At 58.5% G+C, this 26022-nt stretch overlaps 3 protein-coding genes across 19 annotated transcripts in view; 2 read left to right on the top strand and 1 right to left on the bottom strand.

The window, feature by feature from the left end:
* CARD14 (caspase recruitment domain family member 14) overlaps positions 1-431 on the top strand; it is a 32010-nt gene extending 31579 nt beyond the window's left edge. For all 12 annotated transcript variants that reach the window (XM_032456658.1, XM_032456663.1, XM_032456666.1 and 9 more), the window contains one exon: positions 189-431. In XM_032456658.1, coding sequence (XP_032312549.1) covers positions 189-396 — 208 coding nt within the window. In that variant the 3' untranslated portion in view covers positions 397-431. The remainder of the gene's footprint in view (positions 1-188) is intronic.
* Positions 428-7895, bottom strand: SGSH (N-sulfoglucosamine sulfohydrolase). Of its 2 annotated transcripts, XM_032456678.1 has the most exons (8): positions 7748-7895; positions 6429-6589; positions 4804-4909; positions 4362-4512; positions 3852-4008; positions 3434-3515; positions 2372-2575; positions 428-1713 (listed from the first exon to the last, which is right to left on the bottom strand). In XM_032456678.1, the coding sequence occupies exons 1-8, from the start codon at positions 7842-7844 to the stop codon at positions 1154-1156; spliced, it is 1518 nt and encodes a 505-aa protein (XP_032312569.1). In that variant the 5' UTR covers positions 7845-7895; the 3' UTR covers positions 428-1153. The 2 variants fall into 2 exon arrangements, with proteins under 2 accessions (XP_032312569.1, XP_032312570.1); XM_032456679.1 differs by lacking the exons at positions 6429-6589; positions 7748-7895 and adding an exon at positions 5179-5684.
* On the top strand, positions 7243-26022 carry SLC26A11 (solute carrier family 26 member 11). Of its 5 annotated transcripts, none has more exons than XM_032456673.1 (17): positions 7245-7458; positions 9081-9316; positions 9863-10055; positions 10496-10581; positions 12513-12592; positions 13897-14039; positions 15960-16135; positions 16551-16623; positions 18849-18899; positions 19971-20031; positions 21929-21984; positions 22178-22318; positions 23191-23318; positions 23624-23723; positions 24162-24295; positions 24562-24634; positions 25198-26022. In XM_032456673.1, exons 1-17 carry the CDS (start codon positions 7296-7298, stop codon positions 25287-25289), a joined length of 1986 nt encoding a protein of 661 aa, XP_032312564.1. In that variant the 5' UTR covers positions 7245-7295; the 3' UTR covers positions 25290-26022. The 5 variants fall into 5 exon arrangements, with proteins under 5 accessions (XP_032312567.1, XP_032312564.1, XP_032312566.1 ...); XM_032456675.1 differs by lacking the exon at positions 7245-7458 and adding an exon at positions 7932-8059; XM_032456674.1 differs by lacking the exon at positions 7245-7458 and adding an exon at positions 7938-8021.

The following is a 26022-nucleotide window of genomic DNA, read 5'->3' as shown; positions in this document are numbered from 1 at the left end:
TCGTTTTCATGAAGCACTGGGTGCCCTTGAAGCAGGCTGCTGGGTCCAGGGGCGTCTGGGCAGCTTCTGCATCATTGGTCTGTCCGGATCCCGAGAATTCCAAGCCAGTGTCCAATTCCTGGGGCTCCGTGCTGGGAGGCCAGCGTGCTGCTCTCCCCAAGCTGCCCTCCCGTCTCCGGCCCCTGCAGGAAGGCCCTGCAGCGGCTTGGCACCACGGAGGACCAGCTCCTGGAGGCCGCCAGGCAGGAGGAGGGTGAGCTGGACAAAGCGCCCTGTCTGTACAGCAGCCTGGCCCCCGACAGCTGGAGCGACCTGGATGCCCTGCTTGGCTGTGTCCGCCTGGCCATCGCAGACGAGCAGAAGACAGTTGTGTGGACAGAGCAGAGCCCCCACTGATGCCCCCCGAGGCATAAATAAATTTAGAAAATGAACTTTGGCATATTTTATTAAAATAGAAAGCTTTTACAATGCTCTGGCCTGCGGCTTCCTCCCCATGCCTCCAAGGATGGAGTTGATGGGGGTGGGAGCCCACCCACTCAAGAGAGAAAGCCCTCTCTCTGGGTTTTCCCTGGCAGAGCCTCTGCTCCCGGGTGGATGGAGGCAGGGCAGGTCTAGAGCATTCCGTGAGCCACGTCTGTGCCACAGACTTGTGTTCATCCAAGCAGAACTGGCCCAGCCAGAGGATGGGGCGTTTTCATCCCTGGACTCTCAAAAAGGACAAGCTCGGCCATTACAGACCCCAGGCTAGAACTCAGCTCTCAGGGAGCCCGCCAAGAATCAGCGGCCTCGGGGAGCCCAGCCCGAGGGGCGGGGCCGGGCTGTGGGCAAGGCAAAGGACAAAGACAAGCCCCGGGCTTGTCAGACCAGGGCTGACAGACAGACGCTGTCCCCACAGTGAGTACGGTCTGCACCCACCCTCCACCCCTGTGGCACACAGAAGCCTGCATCCCCTTAGGTGAAGGGCACAGGAGCGTCTGTGGGTTCCAAAGAACCAAGAGGCTCTGAAGCCCCTTCTTCTGCAGGCCCCCAGACCGCCCTCGCCTCGTCATGGGGTGGGGACCCTGCACCAGCCGGGTGCGCCCTGAGATGCCTGTGCCGGGACATGGCTCAGACCCAGGACAGCGGGTCCCCGGCCGTGGGGGCGGGCTGGGCCTCACAGCTCGTTGTGGAGCGGCCGGCACTGCGGGGAGAGCTTCTCCTCCAGCACGCCGTCGGGGGCACACACCCAGGGGTCATGGGTCTCCCACTGCCACTTGGCCAGTTGGGTCTGCAGCAGTCCCAGAACCTGGGCGTAGCGCGGGTCGGCGGCCAGGTTCTGGGTCTCGCGGGGGTCCCGGCCCCTGTCGTAGAGCTCCCAGCGCTCCCGGTAGTAGTAGCGGTGCAGGTCCTTGTACCAGCCCGTGGGCCGGCCGGCCGTGCTGCGATTCAGGAGGTCCTGGAACGTTGGCGACACGTAGAAGTCCTGGTCGACGGGAAAGGGCATCTTGAAGTGGAGGTTGTGCACGAGGTGGAAGTTCTGGTGGTACACGGAGCGCATGGGGTAGGACATGGTGACCTCATGGTGGCTCTGGCTGCCAAAGACCGTGGTCCAGAGGGGCTCTGCCTCCAGCGCTGGCAGCAGGGACCGGCCAGTGAGCTGGACGGTCTTCAAGCCGAAGATGGCATAGCTGGGGTAGGGGATGGAGAACCAATCCAAGATGGTGGGCGTGAGGTCTGGAAAGGAGGCAGCATCTCAGGGGGTGGGCCCTCCAGGGGCAAGGCCCACCCCCACAGAAGGGCTGCATCCCAGCCACTCTGGAAAGCTGGTGGGCCGCCTCACACACCATGTCACCAACAGGGAGAAGCTGCCACAGGCCAGCCTGTCACTGCTGCGTCATCTCTGGGCCGTGGTGCCTTCGACGGCATAGGGAGAGGCCCACCTTGGTGGCACCCAGTACCCCTCTAAGACTCTGAGGACCGTGCAGGGGCCGTTCCCATGCTGTGCTGTGGCCACAGTGCTCCCCGACTTGTGCTTTGGGGCCAAAGGGAGATGTGAGCCCTGAGCCACAGGGGCCCAAGCACCCTGCTGCCCTGACCACTCAGAGTTGGGTGGAGGGGCCTGTAGCATCACTGTCACTTAGAAACTCGTCAGAAATGCAAATTCTTAGGCCCCACCCCACACCTACTGAACCACACCCTGGGGGGGACCTCTGGATGCTACCAAGGGCTCCGGGTGGCTGACGCCCACCAGTGGGCCAGCCGAGAAACAACGGGCATGAAGGCGGTGAGACCCAGACCAGAAGCCAAGCTCGGTGCTTGTGAGCTGTGCGGCCTTTGGCCGTGCACTTCACCCGAGCCGCGCATCTGCACCTGTAGGGAGGCGCAGTCGTACCTAGCAGGCTCACGTAGGCCTCACTGGCCTGGCCCCAGCGCTGCGGGTGCTCTGGGGACGACACCAGCAAGGGCTCCGCCGTGCCCGGCCAGTACAGGTTGGTCCTGCCGCTGGGGAAGGGGACTCCGTTGTCGGATGTGAAGATCACCAGGGTGTCATTCAGGACGCCCGCTCCACGCAGCTCCTGGAGCACGAGTCCAATCCCTGCGGGGTGCGGAGGGGGAGCAGCGCTCAGCACAGGCAGGCGTGGTGGCACGGGAACATGCAGGCACTCGCCCGCTGCACCATCAGCCACTGGACCCCATGCCGTCATCTCCCTCGATCACCCGGGCCATCCTTCCCACCCGCCCAGGCCTCCCGCCCAGCACTCTACCCAGTGCCCTGTCCTGGAGCAGGACTTGCACGGCCTCCACCTGAGCGCCCTATCCAGGGACCCCAGCCATCCCCTGGCACTTCCGTGTAACCCTCACGCACCTGCTACCTGCCACACGCTGGTTTCCGTGTTTCCTGGAGTCTCACGTCTACCCCATAGAGCTAACAGGGATGGTCTTGGGCGAGGCCAGAACACGGGATTCCCTCTTGCCCACCCCCTTTGCAGGTCCCCGTGAAGTAATGGCACCAACAGGAAAACTATAAAGGCACCAAGCACCTACAGGCGGTTGAATGATGGTCCCCCTGAAAGGCATGTCCACCTGGAACCTGTGAATGTGACCTTATTTGGAAAGAGGGTCTTTGCAGATGCAGTTAAGTCGCAGGTCTCAAGATGTCACCCTGAAGTACCTAGGTGTGCCCTAAATCCCATGACAAGTGTCTCTACAGGAAAAACCGAGACAGAACAAGAGAAGACACAGAGGAGTCACGTGGCGACAAGGCACAGACTGGAGGGATGCAGCCACAGGCCAGGGAGCACCTGGGCCACCAGAAGCTGGGAGAGGGAGGAAGGACCTGCCCCCAGAGGCCCCAGAGGGAACACAGCCCCTCGACACCGTGACTTCCGGCTTGCAGCCCAAGACGGGGGCCAGAGCTGCACCCTATGCCACCGCCTGCGCTCCTTGACCCCACCTTGGTCCATGCGGCCGATGGTGGTGTACTGAGCGGCCAGGTCAGCTCGGGCTGCCGGGGTGTCAGGGACGAAGTAAGGCACCTGGGACGGGGCAGGTGGGTGGAAAGTCAATGTTACAACAGATAGGTTGGGGAGGACAGTGACTAGCCTTTGAATTGGGGCAGGAGAGGCAGGTGCCAGCCTCCCTCCCGGGGCCCGAAGTCATCTTCCTTCTAGAATGGATCAGCCCGGAATATGCTCTTCTGGGTACCACCCCACAGACGGGGGCCTGGCTGCCGTGAGTTGGAGGGTCTCTCATTACACACCTGGGGCCAGGCTGCAAGCCCACGGGAGGGGTGCTGGTCCCCAGATTTACAAGGCCAAGGATGCAGGACGGGTGGGCATCTTGGGAACATGGTGAGGGGCTGGCCCTCCCACCTGCACATCCTGCGGGTCGTAGATCTGGGGCGTCCAGTCTGGGATCCGCCCCATGCCGCTCTCCCCGTTGCCAAACTTCTCACAGAAGGCCCCATACTGTGGCTGCGAGTGCCCACAGCGGTGGGGGTCGTGGAAGGCGACGTAGAGGAAGAAAGGCCTGCACATGGAGGGATGGGCTTGAGCATTGAGGTCAAGGTCAGACGGTTGACCCACTATCTGGCTTCTACCCTGGGGAGCCCCATCCTTTGGGAAGGAACACCCCTCAGTTTTGTCTCTCTCCTATAACTGAGAGCGTCCCCATGATCGGCACTGCCTCATTTTCCCCACATCCCCACCTCCTCTGGCCAGATCGACTTGAGTATCTGGAACCTCCCCCACCTCACCCCAGCTGTCTGGGGACTCCACGAGACCCAGCCAGACTCCAGGATCTGCATCACGTACTAAGTGCCCAGAGGTCTGGCTGTGGGAGGGCGGGGAGGGGTCAGGAATGGGGCGGGGCCCTCCTCGCACCTGTCGTCCTGAGTCTGCAGGAATTTCTGGACCAGCAGTTTAATTCTAGTGATATTCCGCCCCACCTGGAGGACAGAGCCATTCTCCTCCGTGTACGCAAAGTCGAACGGGTACACCGTCTCTGGCCCCACGTGCTTCTTCCCGATGATGCCTGGAGCCACGGAGACAGGCCTGTCCTGAGCCCTTCGGTCTCCCACTTCCTTCTGCTCTCTTTTCCACCCCCCCCCAAGTCCTGGGCCTAACCCCCCACCCCCTGAGCCATGGCCTCCACGAGGGCAGCTGGGCCTTTGTTCTCACGTGCCCGTGGTCCAGCCAGGAGGCCCAGGCTCCCTGGGGCCTAGTGCTCAGAGCAGGGGTCAGTGGGAGCTCAGGACAGGCCTCACTCCTCTAGGGCAGGGAGGGAAGCTGCTCTCCGCCCCCATGGCCGCCCGGAGCCCCTCACCTGTGCGAATGCCGGCTCGGCCCAGCAGCAGCGGCAGACTCTGCACCCGGTCGAATGAGCTGAAGTGGTGGACATCCTGGTGCAGGCCATACATTCCGTTCTGATGCTGCCGGCAGAGACGCCGTGAGGCAGGGCACCACCGGCGGCCCGGCCGGCAGCCGCCGGCTCTCGCTCTCCCAGCCTCGCCAACCCCACCCCTCATGGGCCGCCCATTTAGAACCATTAGAGAGGCTTTCTCCCCGCCTCAATCCCTGCCCGACAGGCCCCCAGGCCCGTCCTGTGGCCCTCAGCAGGAAATACAGTAGACTGGGAGGGTGCAAATCACGCAAGTCAGGGGCGCCTCTTCTCTCTGGGTACCTGTGCCTCCCCACTCACCTACTATGAGCACGTGTCGTGGAGCGGAAACCACAGCAGCAGGTCTCTCTTTATTAACGAACTTTCACGCAGTGTGAAAAAATTGCTGTGCGTGTTACAAACCCAGACCGAAAGATGGAAGAAAGGAAAGCCCTGCCCTTCAGCTGCAGCCCGCAGCCCGGAGTGAGCGCGGCTCGCACGCCTCGTTATCCTCTCAGGAAGCGCCCGTGTACCGGCCGCAGTCTCCCCTGTACGGGCGTCTCCTGCGCGCTGCCTGTCGCTCAGATGGGGATGCACAGAGCACACCTGCCTCCCGTACGTTAACGTCGTGAGATAACACGTCACGAATAAGTGTCTGTGTACGCCCAAGTTCACTGCAGCAGCATTCCAACAGCCAAAGGTGGCAGCGGCCCAAGTGTCCACCGACAGACAGCTGCATAAACAAAACATGCTCTCTCCCTACAATGACACGTTACTCCTCCTTGACAACGAGTGAAGTGCTGACGTGTGCCGCTGCACAGGTGAGCCTGGAGGACGCGATGCTCAGTGAAATCAGCCAATCACAGAAGGACAAATCCTGGGTGATTCCCCTTATGTTGAGGCACCCAGAGTTGCCAAATTCATGGAGACAGAAAGTAGAATGGCGGTTGCCAGGGACGGGACCCGGGGCCGAGGGGAACAGGAAGTTAGTGTTTCATGGGGACAGAGTTTCAGTTTGGAAAGAGAAAAAAGTTCTGGAGGCAGATGGTGGTGATGGCTGCACAGCGTGGATGTAATCAATGCCACTCAACTGTAGCCTCAAAGATAGTTAAAATGGTAACTTTAACTACCCACCTTAACACAATAAAGACAAAGTAAGTGCCTTAAATGGCAGCTTTTATGGTCACACAAGCTCCTGGGACGATATCACAACAGGAGTTAACACTATTGCCAGGCGAGTACGTGCCAGACACCTTGCTATGTACTTTATAAAGTATTAACTTGGTCAACCCCATCCTAATCCCATGAGTGAGGTGTTACTGTGACCCCATCTTACAGGTGAGGGGACTGAGGCACACAGAGGTAAGTGACTTGCTCACAGTCACACAGAGTGGTGGGGCAGGGCTCATGAGTGGGTCGTCCAGCCCAGCCTGCACTTCCACCATTTGACTGGGGGTGGGGGAGGGAAGGCAGGCGCATCCCCAGGGAGAATAGGGAGGGGTTCCAGGCTACAGAGGCCGTGGGGGCACTCCCTCCCCCATGCCCTCCTCCTGCCCCTCTGCTGCCCTCACCTGAGGCAAGCCAGTGAGGAGGCTGGCGCGGCTGGGAGAGCAGCTGCTGACGGAGGTGAAGGCATTGCGGAAGAGGAGGCTGCGGCGGGCCAAGGCATCCAGGTGAGGGGTGGCAATGGCACTGTTGTTGTAGGCGCCACTCTCAAAGCCTCCGTCGTCCGCTACAGAAGGCGGGAGACAGAGCACACGGTGGGCTGGGCTCAGAAGAGCAGCTTGTGGGAGTGAGGGAGACCTGGGTCCTGCTGCGTGGCCTGAGCCAGTGATGCCCAGGCAGATATGATGCCCAGGGGGGCATAATATTCAGCAAGCGTGATACCTGAGTGGGAAGGCCACCAGGCATGTATGCAAACTTGGTGGGCATGCTAGCAGGGAGGCATGACTCTCAGGCGGGCATGAGACCCAGGCAGGCTTGCATGATGCCCAATTTCATGACACTCAGTGGGCATGCTAGCAGGTGTGACTGGGCAGTCCTGGGCTCTGCAGACACTGCACAAGGATGTTCTCCCCCAGTGCCTCTGGGAGAGGGGGAGTTGAAGAAGTCCCTCAGTGGAATACTGTTTAAGTTACAATTAGCTGAAGGGCCTGCCTGAGACCACAAGTTAATCAGAAAGTGACCCTGGCGAAAGGCCAGACCTCAAAAGAGGAAAAAATCGGGTTGCCTTGTGATAGCCAGGCCGTAGTCACTCACGCAGGAAGTCTTGTGAACAGCAGGGCTTTTGAGGAACTTGGGGTTTGGGGAGGTCACGGGAGAGGGCGTGTGGGTGGTAGGGGGCTGCTCCCTTCAGCCAGGAGAAGGAAAGGTGAGCCACAGTGCTCCGGGGTCTGATAAGGGAAGGGCAAATTTAGGGGATTATCACTGCTGTGGAGATGAGAGCCCCAGGGCCCCGGGGCTGGTCTCTGGGGACTTGGACAGCCAGCCCCTGTTCTGGAATCCCCTCTACGATCTGGGCACTGCTGGGTTCTAGAAAGCCGCCCAGCCCCTCAAGGCGGGGCCGGGACCGCAGGGTTAGCCTCGCAGCTCTGGTCACAGGTAAGGGTGCAGGGTCAGAACAGGGGCAGGCATTGGGTGGGAATGCTGGGGCCGACACCGCCAGACCCCGCATGGTCGCTCCTACCCCTCTCCAAGGAGCGGACCACGAGGAGTCTGGGGGCAACAAAGAGAGGAGACAAGGAATGAACAGCAACAGGGACTGCAGGGAACAGGAGGGTCAACACTGACCGCTGGTGGGGAGGGGCGAGTGGCCGCGTCTGGGGGCGACAACCGGCGGCCGTGGAGGGCAGTACCCAGGGTGGCGGCGGGTCGGCAAGGATGCACTCACCGAGGATCAGCAGCACGTTCCGGGGGCGCGCCCGGTGCGCACGGCAGATCCCCAGGGCGAGGAGCAGCGCCCAGCAAGCCGGCACCGGGAGGCGCATGGCGGCGGCTCCGGCCGGGCCCCGCCCCGCGGTCACGTGAGCGCCGGGCCCCGGCCCGCCCCGCCCCGGGTCACGTGCACGTTAGGCCCCGCCCCGAGCCCGCCCCCGCTCCCCGTCTCTCTGCGGTTTCTGCAGACCCGCAGCGGCTGCCGCGGGAGACCCCAGCTGCGGCGTTCGGTGAGTGCGCGGCGGACGGCGCCGAGGCCCGAGGCGAGGTGGGCGAGCTGCCAGAGACGGGCCGGGGTCGCTGGTGGGCGGCCGACGCGGGGGGCGGTGCGGGGTCCCAGGGTGCGGGCGCTTCCCGCGGGGACCCCGCTTACCCACCCACCGCGTCCCCATCCAGGTTTCCGCCACCTTCCGTCTTGCTGGGGCCGGCGGGCTGCGGACTGTCAGCTAGCCTGGGGTCCCCACCCTTAGACCTTAGCGTCCGGGCAGTCGGCTTCAGGGGTGGGGGACAGGGTCTGTCCAGAGCCACCCCGCCGGGGCAGTGGGTAGGGGGTCGTCTGGGACCGGCTCTGCGCGCAGGGGGCGCCAGGGCCGTAGAGGATGCGCACCCTGAATTACTGGTGGAGCCTCTGACGTTTTCCCAGAACCTACTAGAATCTTCAGAGCTCCTCTAAAGATGTGAACGCCACAGGTGGGGGTTGGGGTGAGTCAGGATGGGAGACCCCCCCCACTCCGCGCCGCAGTCTGCCGTAGTGGGTGGAGCCTGCTATAGTGCGCACTTGGAAAATCTCGGGGCGCTCAGAGCCTCTAGTCTTCCCACCCACACCCCGCCAGCCAGACTTGGGTGCCCCCCGTGGACCCTCCTTTTCTCTGCACTGCTCCCCTTTAAATTCTCGGGGTCGGGGGGAATAAAAACGGAAACAGTTCCCTCGGTAGGAGAAACCTTGAGTGCAATTAGCGTTTAGATTTCTCACTGAGAAACCGTTTATTATTTTCTTCCAGCCACAGTGGTTGAAGGCAGAGAAGGCACCCAGGGTCTGGGCAGGTGGGATTCAGGGAGAGCAGTGGACAGGAGGGGGTGCACTCCACCTTTGATTGAGGCTTCTGCGCAGGCTGTTGGCTTCCTGTCTCAGATCAGCAAGGTGCGAGGAGATTTAACCCATCTGGCTCACACCCTTTGTTGGGGAGACCAATTGTGCGTCTTCTGACGTCCCTGGACCCCCACCCTACTGCTGGGTTTTCTGCAGCCTAGGTTCTGACTTCTGATCTGTCTCCCCACGCCCACCCTAGACATGCCGTCTTCTGTGGACGCGCTGAGTCCGGCCAGGCCCCTGCCTCCGGGCCTGGCCCCGATGTCCTGCTGCTGGTCCACTGAGACCATGCAGAAGTGGTTGCCCTTCCTGGCCTGGCTGCCCAACTACACCTGGTACGCGCTGAAGATGGACTTCCTCGCCGGGATCTCAGTTGGGCTCACGGTCATCCCCCAGGCCTTGGCCTATGCTGAGGTGGCTGGACTCCCTCCCCAGGTGAGATTTCTGCCCTGCTGTCTGCCACATCCCCTCCCCTCAGCATGACCCCACTCCAGGCCTCAGCGCTGGCCCCAGAGCAGATGGAAATGCACAGTATTTCCTCCAGGCAAAGGGGCACCCAGGGCTCCAGTCCCATGGGGCTCAGGAGGCCTTGGCTTACAACCTAGAGCATGTGACTGATTTGGGGCAGACCTGCACCTCTGTGACTCCTGTTGTCACACTTGTCACACGCGGGCACCAAGCTAGTTCTGGATTGCCTGATGGGGCCAGTGGGATGACTCACCGTGGCTATTAGACACTTTCTCAGACTCAGATTCGAACATCAGCACATGGGGCCCTGGTTGGGTGTGGGTGGAAAGGAGGCCCCTCATCCCTGCGGGCCCACAACCATGGTAACAGGGTGAGCACAAGCCCTGCTTGTCCACTGCTGTGCCCAGGATCCATCGTGGGGACCCCAGGTCCCTGCTCTCAGGTGTCCACTCCGGGGACCCCGTGGGTGCACTGAGTCCTTCCTGGCTCTTCAGTGCTTTCTCTGCCCAACAGTACGGCCTCTACTCTGCCTTCATGGGGTGCTTCGTCTACTTCTTTCTGGGCACCTCCCGAGATGTGACTCTGGGCCCCACCGCTATCATGTCCCTCCTGGTCTCCTTCTACACCTTCGGCAAGCCTGCCTACGCTGTGCTGCTGGCCTTCCTGTCAGGCTGCATCCAGTTAGGCATGGGGTTTCTGCGCTTGGGTAAGCCTTTCAGGCCTTTCTGCCATGGGGGGTGGGCTGCAGATCTGCTCTTCCTGGGGTACCTACCGAGGCACCTCCTCCTGGAGATGCCCTGCCCTCAGCATTTCCTTCTTTGCATCCCAAGGGCTGTCCGTGTGTGTGTGTGTGTGTGTGTGTGTGTGTGTGTGTGTGTGTGTGTGTGTGTGTGTGTGTGTGTCTTGGGAGAAGTGGCCCTCAGTCCTCCCCTATTGTGCTTCGAGGCCAGGACATTTGGAGAAGTGCCTGGGACCTCAATCCCTGGCCTCTCTTTCCTGTTCTCCAGACTAGCTCAAACAGGGCATACCCCCCACTAGTCCTTAGCCCCAGTCCCACCCATACCACCTCTCCCAGCCCACATCCACCTGTTTCCTCTGGGTCCCAGTGGGGCTAGGCCAACTTGGTGTTCGCTCTTGGCTGTCCAGGGTTACTGCTGGACTTCATCTCCTGCCCTGTCATCAAAGGTTTCACCTCGGCTGCCGCCATCACCATCAGCTTTGGACAGATCAAGGTAGGCACATGAGTTGGCCCCGTGGGCACCTGCTGGCTAGCAGGACCAAGGTGGGGTCCTGTGTGTGCTGGCCAGTCAGGCTCTTGCTACTTCAGGGCCCAGAGCCTGCAGTGCTGGCCTGAGTCTCCAGTAATAAAGTGACCCCTCAGGAGAGGTGCTGAGCAATGGCCAAATTCCACAACAGGTGATTTGGGGAACCAGTAATGACAGCCCCTGCTCTTGCCATAGTTTTCACCCGAGTGCTTGGTTCACCTCGCAGAGTCTTGCTGCCTTTACCTCACGCTCAGCCACTGGCCTTCACAGGTCACGAGCATCCTGCCAAAATTCCAACAAGCAAATTGTCCCCACATGCTAACTTAGCTAGGTGATTTCATTTTTATGTCTTTTTTTCCAACTTTTGTTGTTTTCAAATGCCAGTTCTTTGTGTTTCTGTTCACACACCTACAAGAGCCGGAATCAGTGATCATGGGTTTATCCCCCTCCCCCGGGTCCCGAGTGCCTGGGGGGCAAGCACTGTTCTGCTGCCAGTGTGGCCCCCATGCCCTGAGCTTGGGTGTTCTGAGTGGAACCCAGCTGAATGGGACAGACTCGGGGCCTGCCCCAGCCCCGACCCCAGGGCTCTCCAAGGCGGGTCCGTGACAGGCTTCCCTGATGGAGGCTGAGTGAGAAAGTGAGAGCGTTGGGCCCAGGGCGCTGTGGGGGTGGGAGGGTAACGCAGCTGACAGGTCACTCCATGCTGGGCGACCGATGAAGCTCGCCCTGTGTTCCATGCTCACACGTCCCCCTGGGAGGTAGGCTGATCATCATCCCCACTCAGATGAGGGAGCAGCCCAGAACAATGTGGGTAAACTCGAATTACAGATTATGTACACACATATGTCGGGGTGTGTAAGCTTGGCGAGTTCTGTTCCGTGGGATGAGCTGTCCTTTATTCTGGAAACATCCTTCATTTTTAGTGTCAAGAATGTTCTTTTTTCATAGTGCAGGGAGAGGGTACCTTCTGTATGCATTCATGTTTGGCAGCCCGAGGGTCAGGCCCTCTGAACCTTGACTAGGTCATGATAGCCATCTGAGAGCCTCTAGGCTGCGGTGGGTTTGGGGGTCCTCCTGACCTGCCCACGTAGGTGCCCCCTGCCTGGGACAGAAGCCCCTTGTCCATGTCTGCCCTTCCCCACCCGGGCTATGAGCTGGGCGGGTTTTGGGGGTTTTGGAGCCTGACCATCTTGGGAGTCTGGGCCTCGACTTCCCCTTCAGATTAAGAGCCAAATGAACTAAAGCACAGAGTAGCGCCCCCTTACCCTCCCGAGGAACCCCGACATGGCCGGGGTCCTCCAGCGCCCTTTCTTGGAAGCCAGTGGAGCCCACTCTCCGCGCCCCCGCGCTCGCCCCCGCGCGCGGCTCAGCCTGCCGCTAGGCGAGATTTTTCATTCTGGCAGGGGGTGGTGCTTGGAGGGCGGGCCTCTGAATGACGGGCGCGGCCTAGGGCCAATGGCGACATGGTCTGTCCAATGGAGGGCGGGCCAGTAAATAATGGATGGGGCCACGAGCCAATAGCGGCCGGGCCTGCGGGGAAGCGACAGTAGGTCCGGAGTTCCGGACCCTGGACGCCTGGCGAGGGCGCTGTCGAACGGGTGTCCGCTTTGTGGTCGCCTACGTTGATTCTCCTCGAATAGAAAAGTAATTTGCAAAGACATGCCATTGATCCCCAAATGTGAAATGCCCTCTCCGCCCGGTCCTCCCCGCGGCTGCCCTTGGGGGCTTTGGGAATGGACAGATGACCTCTGGAGAGCCAGGAGATGTTCCTCGAGGAAGGGCTTTTGGCGGGGTAAGGGATTCCAGGTTTAAGACTTGCTGAGATGCTTGCTGTAAGGGAGTGGCCTTAGCTTTTTATTTTGGGGAAGGTTGTCTAATCAGAATCTCTGTTTGAACAGAACCTGTTGGGATTGCAGCACATCCCCAGACAGTTTTTCCTGCAAGTGTATTACATCTTTCGCAACATCGGAGAGACCAGGTACCTGTTGGCTATTTTTCAGCCCCCTCTTAAAGAAGCTCTTCCTTCATGGCTCCTCTGTTGGCCCTCTACCCGTTTCCACTCCCAGGTGGCATTTATTCCAGACCCCTGGAGCCTTGCTGCTCAAGCAGAGGTTCCCTGAGTAGCACTGTGGACTTCACCTGGGAGCTGCTTAGAAACGCATGCTCAGGCTGCTGTCAGCCAGCTTGGGCTGCTGAATCAGTCAGGTTAATGAAAGCCCTATGTGGTCAGAATGCACATGGAACTTTGAGGAGCTCTGCTCAGGTGGCCTGAGTTGGGGTTAGCGTGGCCCCATGCAGAGCTTTCTTGGGCAGTTGGAGTGGGAAAGGACCATATAGAGGAAAGGCAGGCAGGTTGTCACAGACAGGGTTCCTGGTTCAGTGAAGAAGAGACAACCCAGGCAGGGGCAGGCGGGCAGGCAGGCATGCAGGTGCCCGGGGGACAGTGGCAGATGGAGACGATTTCCTGCAGCAAGCACTTCCCTCAGACAGTGGGGTCCCTCCAGAGGGCAGGCAGGGTAAAGGGACAAACAGGAGGTGCTCCTAGGTGCACCCAGCCGGGGACCAGGACATCTCTTTGGCCGTAGTGACAGGAGAAGAAACTCATCTGGGCGGGCTGTAGGGTGAGCTGCCTGGCGGGAGCAGTGCAGGAGGGACTGGGGGAGACCTGTGACCGTTGTCTTCTCCCCTTCTGATCTGCTGCTGAGACTTCCCAGGGGCTGAACCCACCAGAAGTCAGGGGCTCTCCGGCCCACGAGATGCACCTGGGGGGGGTCAGCCTCAGGGGGCCAGTGGAAACAGCAGTAGACCAGTCAGAGAGCATCATAGGAGGTCAGAAGTGAATCTTCTGGACCCAGCGAAGCACCTGTAACTCAGAGAGCTAGACTGAAGACGTGGGCTGGTAGCTTGGCTGCCCCTGTGACCTGGGCCTCAACTCCCAGGGCCTGTGTACCTACTGAGGTTTTGTATGTTCATTTTTGGTTTTGTTTTTTGGGGGGAGGTGGGAGGTGATTAGATTTACTTATTTACTTACTTTTTAATGAAGGTAGTGGGGATTGAACTCAGGATCTCATGCATACCAAGCACACAGTCACTGAGCTATACCCTCCCACCTACCCGACTGAGATTTGAATTAGGTTTTGAAGAAGAACAGGGACATAAATTTCTCAGGAAAAAGCAAAAAGAGTGTTTGAGAGAGGAAGCTTTCCAGCAGATGCAGCAACCAAAGGCCCGAGGGCCGGTGCTGTCGGCGGGCTTGCGCACTGACGTGGCATCTGTCTGCAGGGTGGGCGATGTGGTGCTGGGGCTGGTCTGCATGCTGCTGCTGCTGGTGCTGAAGCTGATGCGGGACCACGTGCCTCCCGTCCACCCCGAGATGCCCCCCGGCGTGCGGCTCAGTCACGGGCTGGTTTGGACTGCCACGACAGGTGAGGGGCCTTCTGGCTGAGGGACCGCTTCCACATCTGTCCTTGCAACCTGGGCTCATGTGTGGTTACCTCAGGAGCCCGAGGCCCCCCTGACTAGAGCCACTCACGTCACTTGCCAGGTGGTTCTGATTTGCAGCCAGGGTGGGGAACGCTGCTTTGCAGCAGCAGTCAGCCAGCATGGATTTTGCCCTCCAGGGGATATTTGGCAGTGCCCGGAGATGTTTTTGGTTGACCCTCTGGGCGGGGCTGTTCCCGCTAAACATCCTGCAGTGCACAGCGTCCCACGGCGCAGGGTGATCTGGCCCAAAGCGTCAGCATTGCCAAGGTCAAGGAACCCAGGCAGGTTCCTGGGGGAGGAAGCAAACTCTCCTGAGGCCAGCTGGTCCTGTTTTAATTGTGTAGGTGGCAGGGGTAAACATTTTGCTTTGGGCTTGCAATCGAATGAGTCAGTTAACAAGAGGGTCTGTGAAGAAAGGCTGAAGTAAAAGGCTACAAGATGAGGAGGGTCAGTGAGACCACTGGCTGGCTCAAGGGCTGTCTGGGGGGCAGGGGAGACAGCTGGAAGTCTCTCCACTGAGCTGGCCTTTGGTGACACCGAGAAAGGAAGGCAGGTACAGCAAAACAAGAAAGTGTTAGTGTCTCCTGGGCCTTCCCAGAGCTGAGGGGAATGGAAATCACCCTGCGTGGCCCTGCTTCTGAAACCCAGCCAGCTGTGGGAAGGAGAGTTGGCTAGACTTCAGCCCTTAAGTTACTTCCAGCTGCTCAGGGTGGCTCCCAGTTCCTGGAGTCACTCACCAGACCACCTCCTGCAGACTGGAGGCCGAGGGTGAAGGCTGAGCAGTCAGGAGTGGGGCAGAGCGCAGTGGAAACACCCGGCTTCCAGTCCCAGCTTTCTGCCACTTGTCTGGCTCTTGCACGTGTCACTTGCCAGAGTTCCTGAGCTTCAGTTGTCACCTGTAAAATAGTGGAAACAGGCTCTGTCCTCTAAAACCTTGACACTCAAAGTGTGGCCTCGGACCATCGATCTGGGCATCCCCTGGGAGCTTGTTGGAAATGCAGGTGCTCAGACCCACCCAGCCCTCTGACACGGAACCTGCACGGCAATGTGCTCACCGGGCGACTCGCAGGCGCGCTGAGGTCTGAGAAGGGCTCCTCCGAAACCCTGCAGGTTCCCTGAGGGCTGCTGTCTCCTCTCTCCAGAACACATAGCATCACCTTAGGAAACTAGTTACTGAGCTCCCAACTGTGCTTTTTCAGAAAGTCATCATTTCAGCTTATATTCTAGTTGAGTGAGTACAGGTTAATCTACAGCAGAACCTTGCATTTGTTCAGCAATTCATAGAAAAGTCGTTTGGCCCCCGAACACCCTTGTTGGGCAGATGCAACAGCCGTCACGTCTCCCTGTTTGCAGGTGAAAAAGCGGACTTGCAGGAACTGAATGAGCTGTGATCCCACATAACGTGTTGGGCGCCTGGGAAGCACGTCGCAGGCGTCACTGCCTTTGATTCCCATGAAGATGGGATATTATTTCCTCTGCTTTTCTAACAACAGACAAACCAGACCAGACTTCCCGAGGCACACGGCTAGGATGAGGCAGAGTGGGGCCTTGCTCCCAGGTCACCCACCGTTCTCTCTCATCAGTTGATTTGGAAGTGTGCTGATTTCACAGCCGTCTCAGAACCCACTTGGATTGCATTGGTGTCTCTGTTGGGTTTGTTTTCTAGTTCGTTGGTTCTGCTCGAACCTTTATTATTTCTTCGCTGTGGCGTATTTCGGGTTCTGTGTTCACGCCTGCCACGTGGGCGCTTGTGTCTGTGCTTTCTCCCAGGCTGGGGCGGGCTCTTCCGCCTCCTGAGGCATATTTGTCCAGGGACCCGGAGGATCCAGGTTTCACCGACGGTCTCTCCCTGTCTGTCCTAGCTCGCAACGCCCTGGTTGTGTCCTTTGCTGCCCTGGTCGCGTACTCCTTCGAGGTGACTGGATACCAGCCCTTCGTTCTAACTGGGAAGACACCCGAGGGGCTGCCTGAACCCCACGTCCCTCCCTTCTCAGTGACCACCACCAACGGGACAGTCTCCTTCACCGAGATGGTGCAGGTGAGTAGAAGCAGGGAGCCGAGGTCACAGTGGCCCCTGAGCCTGGCTCTACGTCCCGGATACATCGGCTTAGTGACAGGCATCTCTGAGCTCAGCAGTAGCTGCCGTGTCCTCCCCAGGGGCGGCTCTGGTGCAGAGACAGGCGTGCAAATGAATTCTAGATGAGGCACAACCTCCAGGGACATCGCATTTACTTTTCTGCCTGGAGCCCAGGGGTCTTACGCCAGCCGAGCAGGAGCGTGTCCTGTTCTGCTCAGCGTCGCGCTGCCTGCGGTGTGAGCTCGCAGCCCTGCGGCTGAAGGACGTCTGCTTCCGTCAGACGAGGAGTCAGCACCTGACCCAGCGGGTCACTGCCTGGTCAGACCCCTCCTGGCTGTCCCAGGGGGTTCCTCACCATCCCTCTCTCCTCTCTCAGGGCATGGGGGCCGGACTGGCCGTGGTACCCCTGGTGGGTCTCCTGGAGAGCATCGCGGTGGCCAAATCCTTTGGTAAGATGCCCACCCGATGCCCTCCCTGGCGTCTCAGCCCAGAGCCCCACCTGCCTTGCTTCCCTGCTCTCCTGCTTGCTTTTATCTGCTCTGATTTTTAAAACTTTGAATTTTTATCCCAAGTGATTCATGCTCATGTTAAAACAAAATCTATAGTAAAAATGGGTTTACAATGAAAGATTCCTTACAGCGTCTGGAAACGTTTGGCAGCCTGCTCTCTGTGGACATGAAAGGTCCTGTGTTTAGCCTCTGCCAGTTGCACTCTGTGTGTGTGGTGTAAGCACTCCCCCGGACCAGCTGATTGCAGGCTGACCACGGAGGTTGAACTTTGGGATGCGATGTGAAGTAGCCACCATCCACCATCCACATACACTTAAATAACCTCACCGGCCTTAATCAAAGGCAGTAAAACAAACTGGGAAGCAACACGCTTTAGGCATTGTCTTTGTTCTTAAAGTAACTTACTTGATTGAAAATTTTAAATTGGTAATAATGGCTATTTTTGGTAACTGGTTTGCAAAAATTCCTAAAAATTTTAAGAAGTGTCTTTTCCAGCTATCTGAGCACACCTGGCCGGCCCCCTTTGTACCCAGGGAGGCTGGGAGATGCTAATCTACTTACGCGTGTGTGGCTCTGTTCTCTGGTTCCCTCCGCGTGAGCTGAGGCTGCCAAGCCCTTCACGTGTCCTCCCTTCCATCTTGGGTCCCTGGGCTTCCAGCTTTGTGTTGTCCAAGAGGATGACATGGTCATTCTGTTCTGTAACAGGGTTAAGTCCTCCTTTGTTTGGGCCTAGGGTGATTCTAAAGGTAAAACTCAGATACACAGAGTGTGTTATTATGACGACATAAGTCATAGTGTTCACTGCCCAGCCCAGGTTGTGCCAGGGGTACACTTCCTTCTCTGAGGTTCTGGCGTGTGGACCAGCAGAGTATACCAAGGAGCCGCTAGGCCAGCGTCCGTTCTAAAAGGGTTTCCCTTCCACACGCCAGCAGTTACTCAAGATCACACTGCAGTTCAGTCTGTGACCTGTTCAGCTCACATCTTTCTTGTTAAGTTTTTACTTTTCTGATATTTTTTAAAATGTCTTTTTGGTGCAGGTAATTTTTAAATTCATATATCTTTTAATAGGTATACTGGGCATTGAACCCAGGACCTTGTGCACGTTAAGCACGCACTCAACCACGGAGCTGTACCCTCCCCCCTTAATCTGTTTTATAACTTGGGGGAGGGTATCTTGGAATTTGCTTCTGACAGCTGTTACTTGTTTTGTCTGTTGGTTAGAAAACTGTTTTCTTTTGAAGTCAGCCGCCCTCCTGTTTTCATTTGTAAAGGTTGTCATTCTCTTAAATAGGGGTTTAGGAAGCCGTGGCCTGCTGCTCATGACCCTAGAATGACTTTTGTGGGTTTGTTTGTTTATTTAGGGGGAGAAGAGGTAATCAGATTCATTTATTTTTATTTATTTTTTCACAGAGGTACTGGGCCTTAAACCCTGGACCTCCTTCATGCTGAGCACGTGCTCTACCACTGAGCTACACCCTTCCCCTGGCTTTTTCATTTTTAAGTGTTTGGAGGGAAACTCTGAAGGAGATTGGAATTTGGTGAGATGCCCACAAGTCAGGTTTTACTGGAGCACGGTCTCTTGCTCGCTTGTTTCTCGTTCTACGGCTGCTTCGAGTCACAGCGGTGAGCCGAGCAGCCGTGACAGCGTGGCCCTCGAGCCTAAAATAATGTCGTCTGGCCCTTTACAGGAAGTTGGACAACTGCTGTCCTAAATTCATACCCCTCCGTGGTTCCCCAGAGCTCCCCACTCCTCTCTCTGGGCCTCACATGAGACTTTTCTTGTCATCTCGACTGTAACCAGGAAGTTTTTTAGTTTTAAGCATCTTTCCCTTATTATAAAAGCAGTAGGTTTTTGTTGCACCAAGTATTGAACGTTCAGAAATGGGTGAAGGAGAAACAGAGCACCTGTGGTCTCCCTCGCTGCCCCAGCTAACCGCTGCTAGCGCTGCGCTTGACGTCTTTCTACTGTTTTTTTTATTGTAAGCCCACAGGAACACTACTGCATTTTCACGTACGTGTGTATTTTGTCCCTGTTTATACCTTATATTTACAAAACACAGACAATGCTGTAGGGAGAAACCTAGGTAACCTGCTTTCTCATTTCGTAAACAGCCTCCTGATGGCATACATCTAGTGACAATGTTTTTATTATCTGTTCTCTGTAGCCTCTCAAAATAACTACCGTGTTGACGCCAACCAGGAGCTGCTGGCCATCGGTAAGACTCCAGCAGCGGGCAGGCAGCGGCTCTTGGGGTCTGGGTGATGCTGGTTGTGCTGAGGGGCAGGTAGCAAAGGTGGCCTGAGGGCGGCCTGTCCTCCAGTCCCGGGTGGCTCTGTCCATTCCCCAGGAGCAGGGAGCCGATGCCAGGCGTCCAGCCTGCCTCAGGCTTATTGAGCGCCTGCTGTGCACCAGACCCTGAGATCTGTGGCTGTTCTGTGGCGGGGAACGCCCGAGTGCTCCTCGTGGGCTGGGCTGGGAGCTTCCTGGGGTGATGGTCAGATTACTGAGGAATGCGGCCAGGTGGGGTTTCAGGTGAGCTGCTGATTGTGCAGGCTCTTGGCTGCCTTTGCCCCACCCTGGGCCTCCCTCCAGGTGGGGCAGGTGGATGAGTGAAGACTCAAGTGGATCCCAGGCCACCTGACTGCACACAGGTGTGTCCTAGGTGTCACCTGAGTTGTCTTGAGGCCTTGAATCTGTGACCGGTTGTGGGTTTTGTGAAGACCCCTGGGTGAGGCAGGTGCTCACGGAGCCAATGGTGGTGAACTTGGGCTGGTTATCTCGGTTTGGGCATGTTCGTGTCCAGTGCAGATTAATCAGAGGCACGTGGGGAAGGCAGCTTACTGGCCGTGACCTTCTGCCCCTCCCCTCGGCTGGTCATCTCACGAGGGAGTGTAGGTTTGAAGGAACTCAGAGTGCGGGGGATGCCAGCGGACTTCCTGGGCCCTTTGGGCCTGTCTGTGCACAGTTGCCATACTCGGCGAGCCCCCTTCTGGGCAGGTGGGGGTCCTCTGTCTCATACACGGGAAAAGGCGCGTTTAAGTCACACAGGCAAGGCCAGGCTCAGAATTACTTCATTGCTAGAATCAACCTCAGGGAGCTTGTCAAAGATCGTGGTTTGTCTTGTCCCTCTGAGAGAGCCGGCCGCGTGCAGGACGCCTCCTGGCTGGCTCCTCCCCTCTCTGTCTCCGTTTCCTTTCTGGTTTCCCCTCCTTTCCTCCCCAGCTCCTTTCCCCTCTGTTCACGCCCCTCTTCCTGGGTAAGCCTTTTGCCTCCATTCTCTCTCCAGGCCTGACCAACATCCTGGGCTCCATCTTCTCTTCCTTCCCCGTCACGGGCAGCTTTGGACGGTGAGTGACCACGTGCTTCCTCCTCCGAGTCTCTGGGGACGTCCTAGCCCAGGCAGAGGGTCCTCATCGGCTTGACGCAGCAGCTTCCCCTCGGGGCTCTTGCCTCCACCCCGAGGAGGCCGTTCTCCTTCTTGTCCGGCTGGGTCGGAGGTCCGAGGGCGGGGCGGGGGGCTGGCCCTGCCTCCCTTCACATCCCGGCTGGTTTTCCTGCTGGCCTTTGACTCAGAAGTCCCCGCATGTGGAAGTGCTGCCCGCGTCTCCTCTCGGCGCAGGAGTTAATTCCTGAGAGAAAGCTCCTGAGAGAAAGCGGGGCCAGGAAGGGCGGGGCTCTGCCTGAGGACGTGGGCCCGGGGTCGCATGCAGACTCTCGGGTGGGGTCGTGTGTGCGGGTGACTCGTGGCTGGAGGAGGAGGCGTCAGTGCCCAGCCTCCGGGCCGAGGTCCTGAACCCTGACCAACCCTGTCTGGGCACCAAACTTCCTGCCACCCCAAGCCACCGTGTCCCGGAGGGTGCAGGGCACACTGCCCAGCCTCCGCACCCCAGTGCCCTCGTCTGTAAAACGGCTCATGATGGGCCTGTCTCAGAGTTATTTAGAGAATTTAATGAAAACCACATAGAACAATGCTGGTGGCCCGGTAGGTGCTGTGTTAGTGTTCGTGAAATAGAACCTCTGTTTTTCAGTTTTACTTACTTGTTTTTGTTTGGCATAAGCAGATTGCCAGCCTGTTCAGTCAAGGTCATATTTTGTATTTCTCAGTATCTAGCACCGTTCCTTGTGTATAGTGGGTCCTGAAATAATTGTATAGATATTTAATGAATGAAGTTTCTGCTTAATTCCGTAGAGGTTAAAGGTGACTTAGGAGAAGGCCTTCCGGGGAAGCGTACAGACAAAATTTATTTCTGGAGGAAGCATGGGTGGGCACAGAGCCCGGTCAGGGCGTTGGGAGGCGTGGAGGAGGCGGGGCCCGGTGCTGTTCCCTCGTCATCTTGGTGGTGGCAAACGGGAACATGGCCTGAGGACCACATCTCTGGCAGAGAAAGCTTATCCTGGCACTTGGATCTGAAAGCATTTTTGCAGACAGGCAGTCCACTCACTGTTGGAATTGTGTTTCTCCACGTAGGTTTTTTGTGTTTGCACGTGCACGTATATACACGTGTGTGCGTGCACCTGTATGTGATCTGCCTACATGTACACACACACATTAAGTGGGATTCCCCCACTTGACAGCTTTTTTCTACGTCAGTAAAAGTGAGCGTCTGCATCATTTCTCACCGCGGTGGGGATTCCGTCGTAGGGTGCTGTGTTCTTTCACCAGAGACGTTGTAACAAAGCACCGCAGACGACGTGGCTTCAACAGCAGGCGTTTATTTCTCACAGTTTTGGGGGCGTCTGAGATCAAGGTGCTGGCAGCTCCTGAGGCCTCCCTCCTGGGCTTGCAGATGGCCGCCTGCTCCCTGTCCTCACTTGGCCGTTCCTCTGTGTCCCAGTTTCCTCTTACAAGGGTGTTAGAGGAGGGCCCACCCTCACATTAACTTAAACACCCCTTTCAAGGCCCTTTCTCCAAACTCAGTCACTTCCTGAGGGGCGGGGCTCCGGGCTTCAGCGTGGGGATGGGGCCCGGCGGTGGGATGCACTTCAGCCCGGGGCAGCGAGTTTTAATTTGGCTCTTCTGTTGGGTATTTGGGTTTACGTCCAGGCCCCTCTCAGACATGCTGATCGGTTATTCTGGGTTCACCGAGAAGGCCCGGGAGTCCCCCGTGGAGAGAGGTGCTGACGTCGGTGGGGCCTCCTGTCCCCGCCGCCCTGGTCTGGGACGCCAGCCACAGCTGTGTGGACCGACGCCTCCCGTACTCACCTTGGTCCGACAGCCACTAACGGGTCTCTGTTGCCTTCCAGGACAGCTCTGAATGCCCAGTCGGGGGTGTGCACCCCTGCAGGGGGCCTGATGACGGGTGAGCACCCCTCGCACACACACCATGTCACCCCCACCCCCGTGTCCGCAGCAGTAAGAGGAGGGGAAGGGACGCGGGGCCAAGGTGCAGCTGCGTCCCCCAGAGCAGGGCTGGGCCCTGCCCAGGTGGGGCTCCTCCCAGGGGGAGTCAGGTGGCCGGACTGCGAGGTCACAGCAGCCCCCCCCCCCCATAGGAACCCTGGTGCTGCTGTCGCTCGACTACCTGACCTCGTTCTTCTACTACATCCCCAAGTCTGCCCTGGCCGCCGTCATCATCATGGCCGTGGCCCCCCTGTTCGATACCAAGATCGTCCGGACGCTGTGGCGCGTGAAGAGTACGTATGCCCCATCCACGCCGAGCGTAACGCTCCCCCGCCGACGGCCGCTGCCAAGCCGGCCGGGCTGCAGAGAGACCGGGGCTTCCCAGGGTGACCGGCGGGGCCAGCGTCACAGCCTCCCCTTCCCCGCCAGTCACAGCGGCTCCAGGGACCCCGAACCTGCAGGCCCTTTACTGTGCTAGTTTTTGTCTTGTTTCTCAAAGCAGTGGAGGGATTTACGTGACTTCTCAGGCTCCTTGCTAGTCGGCCCTCACGAGTTACAGAGAGAAGGGAACCGTGCCATGTGCTTGTCGGCACCAGGGCGCACAGGTGTCATCGCATCCCATCTCAGAGCAGCCCCGGAGCGCGCGCTGCTGTGCCTCCGTTTCCGTGCCACGGGGCACACAGCAGATACCCCTGGCAGACGCTGAGGCCGGGGCGGGGGGCTTGGCCGAGAGGCGTGTGTCTGGGGTGGGCTCCAGGGCTGACCCCCAAGCACACCCGTTTTGCTCTGTGATACCTTCTCCTTCTGCAGCTCAGAGACGTCCCAGTGCCTCCCCCAACCCCACATCCCAGGCCTGGCCCTGTCCTCATATCCCTTCTTCCTTGGTCTCCTGAGAAGGGCCAGCCAGGCAGGTCTTAACTGTCCCTCAGCCCAGGCAGGGCGGGACTTGCTGCCTCTGACATGCCCTGTGCTGGCATGGCCTGTCAACAGCATCGGTCCCCAAGGCCCCAGATGCAGGGGCCCCTCAGGGGCTACTCGGGGTCCATGACACCTTTATTCAGTATGTGGAAAGTCACATACAAGGGTAGGTCTCCCTGGGGACTTGGGTGGCTGGGAGCTGAGCTCGCTGAGGAGGGGCGGCCCCTCAGCTGGACCCCTCTCCCAGGGCTGGACTTGCTGCCCCTCTGCGTGACCTTCCTGCTCTGCTTCTGGGAAGTCCAGTACGGCATCCTGGCCGGGACCCTGGTGTCTGTGCTGATTGTCCTGCACTCCGTGGCCAGACCCAAGATACAGGTAGCCCATCGGGCCTCCCTGAGGGGGACCCACTGGCCTCAGGGGGCCCGGTGGGGGAAGTATGCCGCAGGTGGAGCCCTCGGCCCCACGGTCTGGCATTCTGAGCTCTTGATGTAATTGTGGCCCGAGGGACTGCTGAGTGACCATTCACCTGGTGGACGGTGTAGCCTTCCTGCTGTAAACCGGTGCTTTCCCACTGCGGGTGGGGCACCCACCAGCTCCGCGCTCCCTTCCAGCCTGTGCCTGGCAGAGCTGCCGGGTCAGACTTGCCTCCAGTACTCACTGGCTTCCCCTCACGTCCCCAGGTGTCGGAGGGACAGGTGCTGATCCTGCAGCCGGCTGGTGGCCTGCACTTCCCTGCGATCGACAACCTCCGGGAGGACATACTGAACCGGGCTTTGGGAAGTATGTGGCCAGATGGGCTGCGGTCACCCCCCAGCTCCCCGCCGCCCTCTCTGCGCCCTAGCCTGGCTGTTGCTGGACCCCAAGACCCTGCCCTCAGCAGTCAGAGAGGAGCTCGTCCTCGGGTCCAGGGGTGTCTCTGGTGTCTCAGAGCAGTGTCCACTGGGCCCCCCGTCTGCATGCAGTAAGGGTGATGGTTCACCAACATTTGTCCCTAAGGGCCTGTTCCTTCTAAAAGTTGGTATTTAGGGGAGAAAGGAGACTATTCACCCACCTGCAGCAGAAATGGACTGCTGTCCCCAAACAGCTAATGTCTTTGGTCCCTGTTCCCTCCTCGTCCCCCTCGGGGAAGAGAGATTGATGGCATTCCTTGGCCTGCGCCCCTGACCAGGGCCTCCCCTGGTGGCCTCCGTCCAGTGTGACCTCTCCCCTGTCCCGCAGCCTCCCCGCCACGCTGCGCCATCCTGGACTGCACCCACGTCTTCAGCATCGACTACACCGTGGTGCAGGGGCTTGGGGAACTCATGGAGGACTTCCACAAGCGGGGTGTCACCCTTGCCCTCATTGGCCTGCAGGTGAGTGTCGGCAGCCTGTGAGGTCGGTGTCATCACGGTCCCCATGCTGGGACGAGGCCCAGAGAAGCTGAGCAGACTGCCCAAGGGCACACAGCGAGGATGGCAGCCGGGCTCCTGTCTTGCGGTGTCTCGCTGCAGAGCTCAGCATCCCGCGTTGTGTTTGCAGAGCGCTCATCTCCGTGTTCTTACGGAGATCTGAGGCAGTCTGACATGGGCTGCTCTGGCAGGAGCGTCCCCACGTGGAATCACTGTTTGTCTGCCCGCAGGTCCCCGTTCTCCGTGTCCTGCTGTCTGCTGACCTGAAGGGCGTCCTGTACTTCTCCACCATGGAAGAAGCAGGTGGGTGCAGCCAGTCATCAGAGAGAGATCCAAGGCAGCCCGGCTGCCCACACCCCATGGGGTCAGGATGGCAGGACGGAAACCCTGAGAGACAGGAGGGTCGGTGCTTGAGTCCGAGAGTCCTCACGGTTGGGTGCAGCCAGGTGTCCACTAATCAGGATGTAGAACGTCTCCCTCATTCCTCGTTCCAGTGGCCCCCTCCCCACCCTGGGGTTCAGCACCGCTCTGACTCCCCCCAGCATCGGTCAGCGTAGCCTGTTCTAGAACTTTATGTGGCTGGATCAAAAGAATGTTTTTGTACCTGGCTCCTTCAGCTCAGCGTGGTATCTGCTGGATGCACCCACGTTGCTGCTGGAAGCAGTGGTGGACCCTGCCCGGCAGTGAGGAGGGCTGTTGTGGCTGGGGGACTTCGGTGAGCCCAGACCAGGGCTAGGGACACCGGTCCAAGGACCTCAACTCCCAGCACATGAGTTCCCCAAAATGCCGGCCTTTGATCTCATTCTGTGAACTGACCCATCCTCACTTTGCTTTTTTAGTGTTTGAAAACCTTGTGTTTTCTGCAGAGAAATACCTGAAGCAAGAACCTGGGGCTCAGCCCTACAACGTCAGCGAGGACTCTGTTCCGGAACACAAGATCGCCCTGCTGAAGGCCTGACTGGGCCTCTAACGGGCGCGGGCAGAGGGCCTCACGGAAGGTTCTTGTCACTGTGGTGCCGGATGCCGCCTTACGGATGGACCTGAGAAACTTGAGCAGGTGACCCGGAGGAGGGGAAGGGAACTGGGGATCCACAGGTGGGATTCCTCCCTTCCCCCGGGGTGACTGATAAAGGACCTCCCTTCTGCTGTTCCCTGTGTGTGAACGCTTTTTTGAAGAGTGGTTTGGAGAATGGCAGATCATGTGAGAAAGGGAAGGGCAGGGATTTCAGCCTGGTCTGGGAGAGGAGCCCTCTCGCCCCAGCGCCCTCCTGGATTCCGGGGGAAGGTGGGGTAAGCGGGCACCTTGCAGCTGGGTGCCCTTTCTGATGGCGGCGGCTGTGCTGTTGCTGGGAGGAAAACCAAGGTTTGCCAAACGATTTAAAGTTTTAAAAATAACTTTGCTGTTTGTGTTTTCTAAAATTTAAAAAAAGTGATAGCTTTGGTGTTTTTGTAAAATTCATAAATGCTTATTGTAAAATCTACAGGACACCATCCCCACTCCCCCTTCCACTCTGGCGATAGATCCAGACCCCCCCCTCCAGGACACGCACACGTGTGTACGTGAGCACGTGGGTGTGTGTTTACAGTCGTGTAAGTGGGACCATTCCATCCACGGTGCTCTGTGACGCACATTTTCACGCGGTCATTGCTGTGAATTATCGTTGTGCTAATAAACAGAGAATATGTGGTTA

This window comes from Camelus ferus, chromosome 16, assembly GCF_009834535.1.
Source record: "Camelus ferus isolate YT-003-E chromosome 16, BCGSAC_Cfer_1.0, whole genome shotgun sequence".
NCBI classification, from domain to species: Eukaryota; Metazoa; Chordata; class Mammalia; order Artiodactyla; family Camelidae; genus Camelus; species Camelus ferus.
The sequence above is the reverse complement of the archived record's forward strand: the minus strand, read 5'-3'. Positions and strand labels throughout refer to the sequence as shown.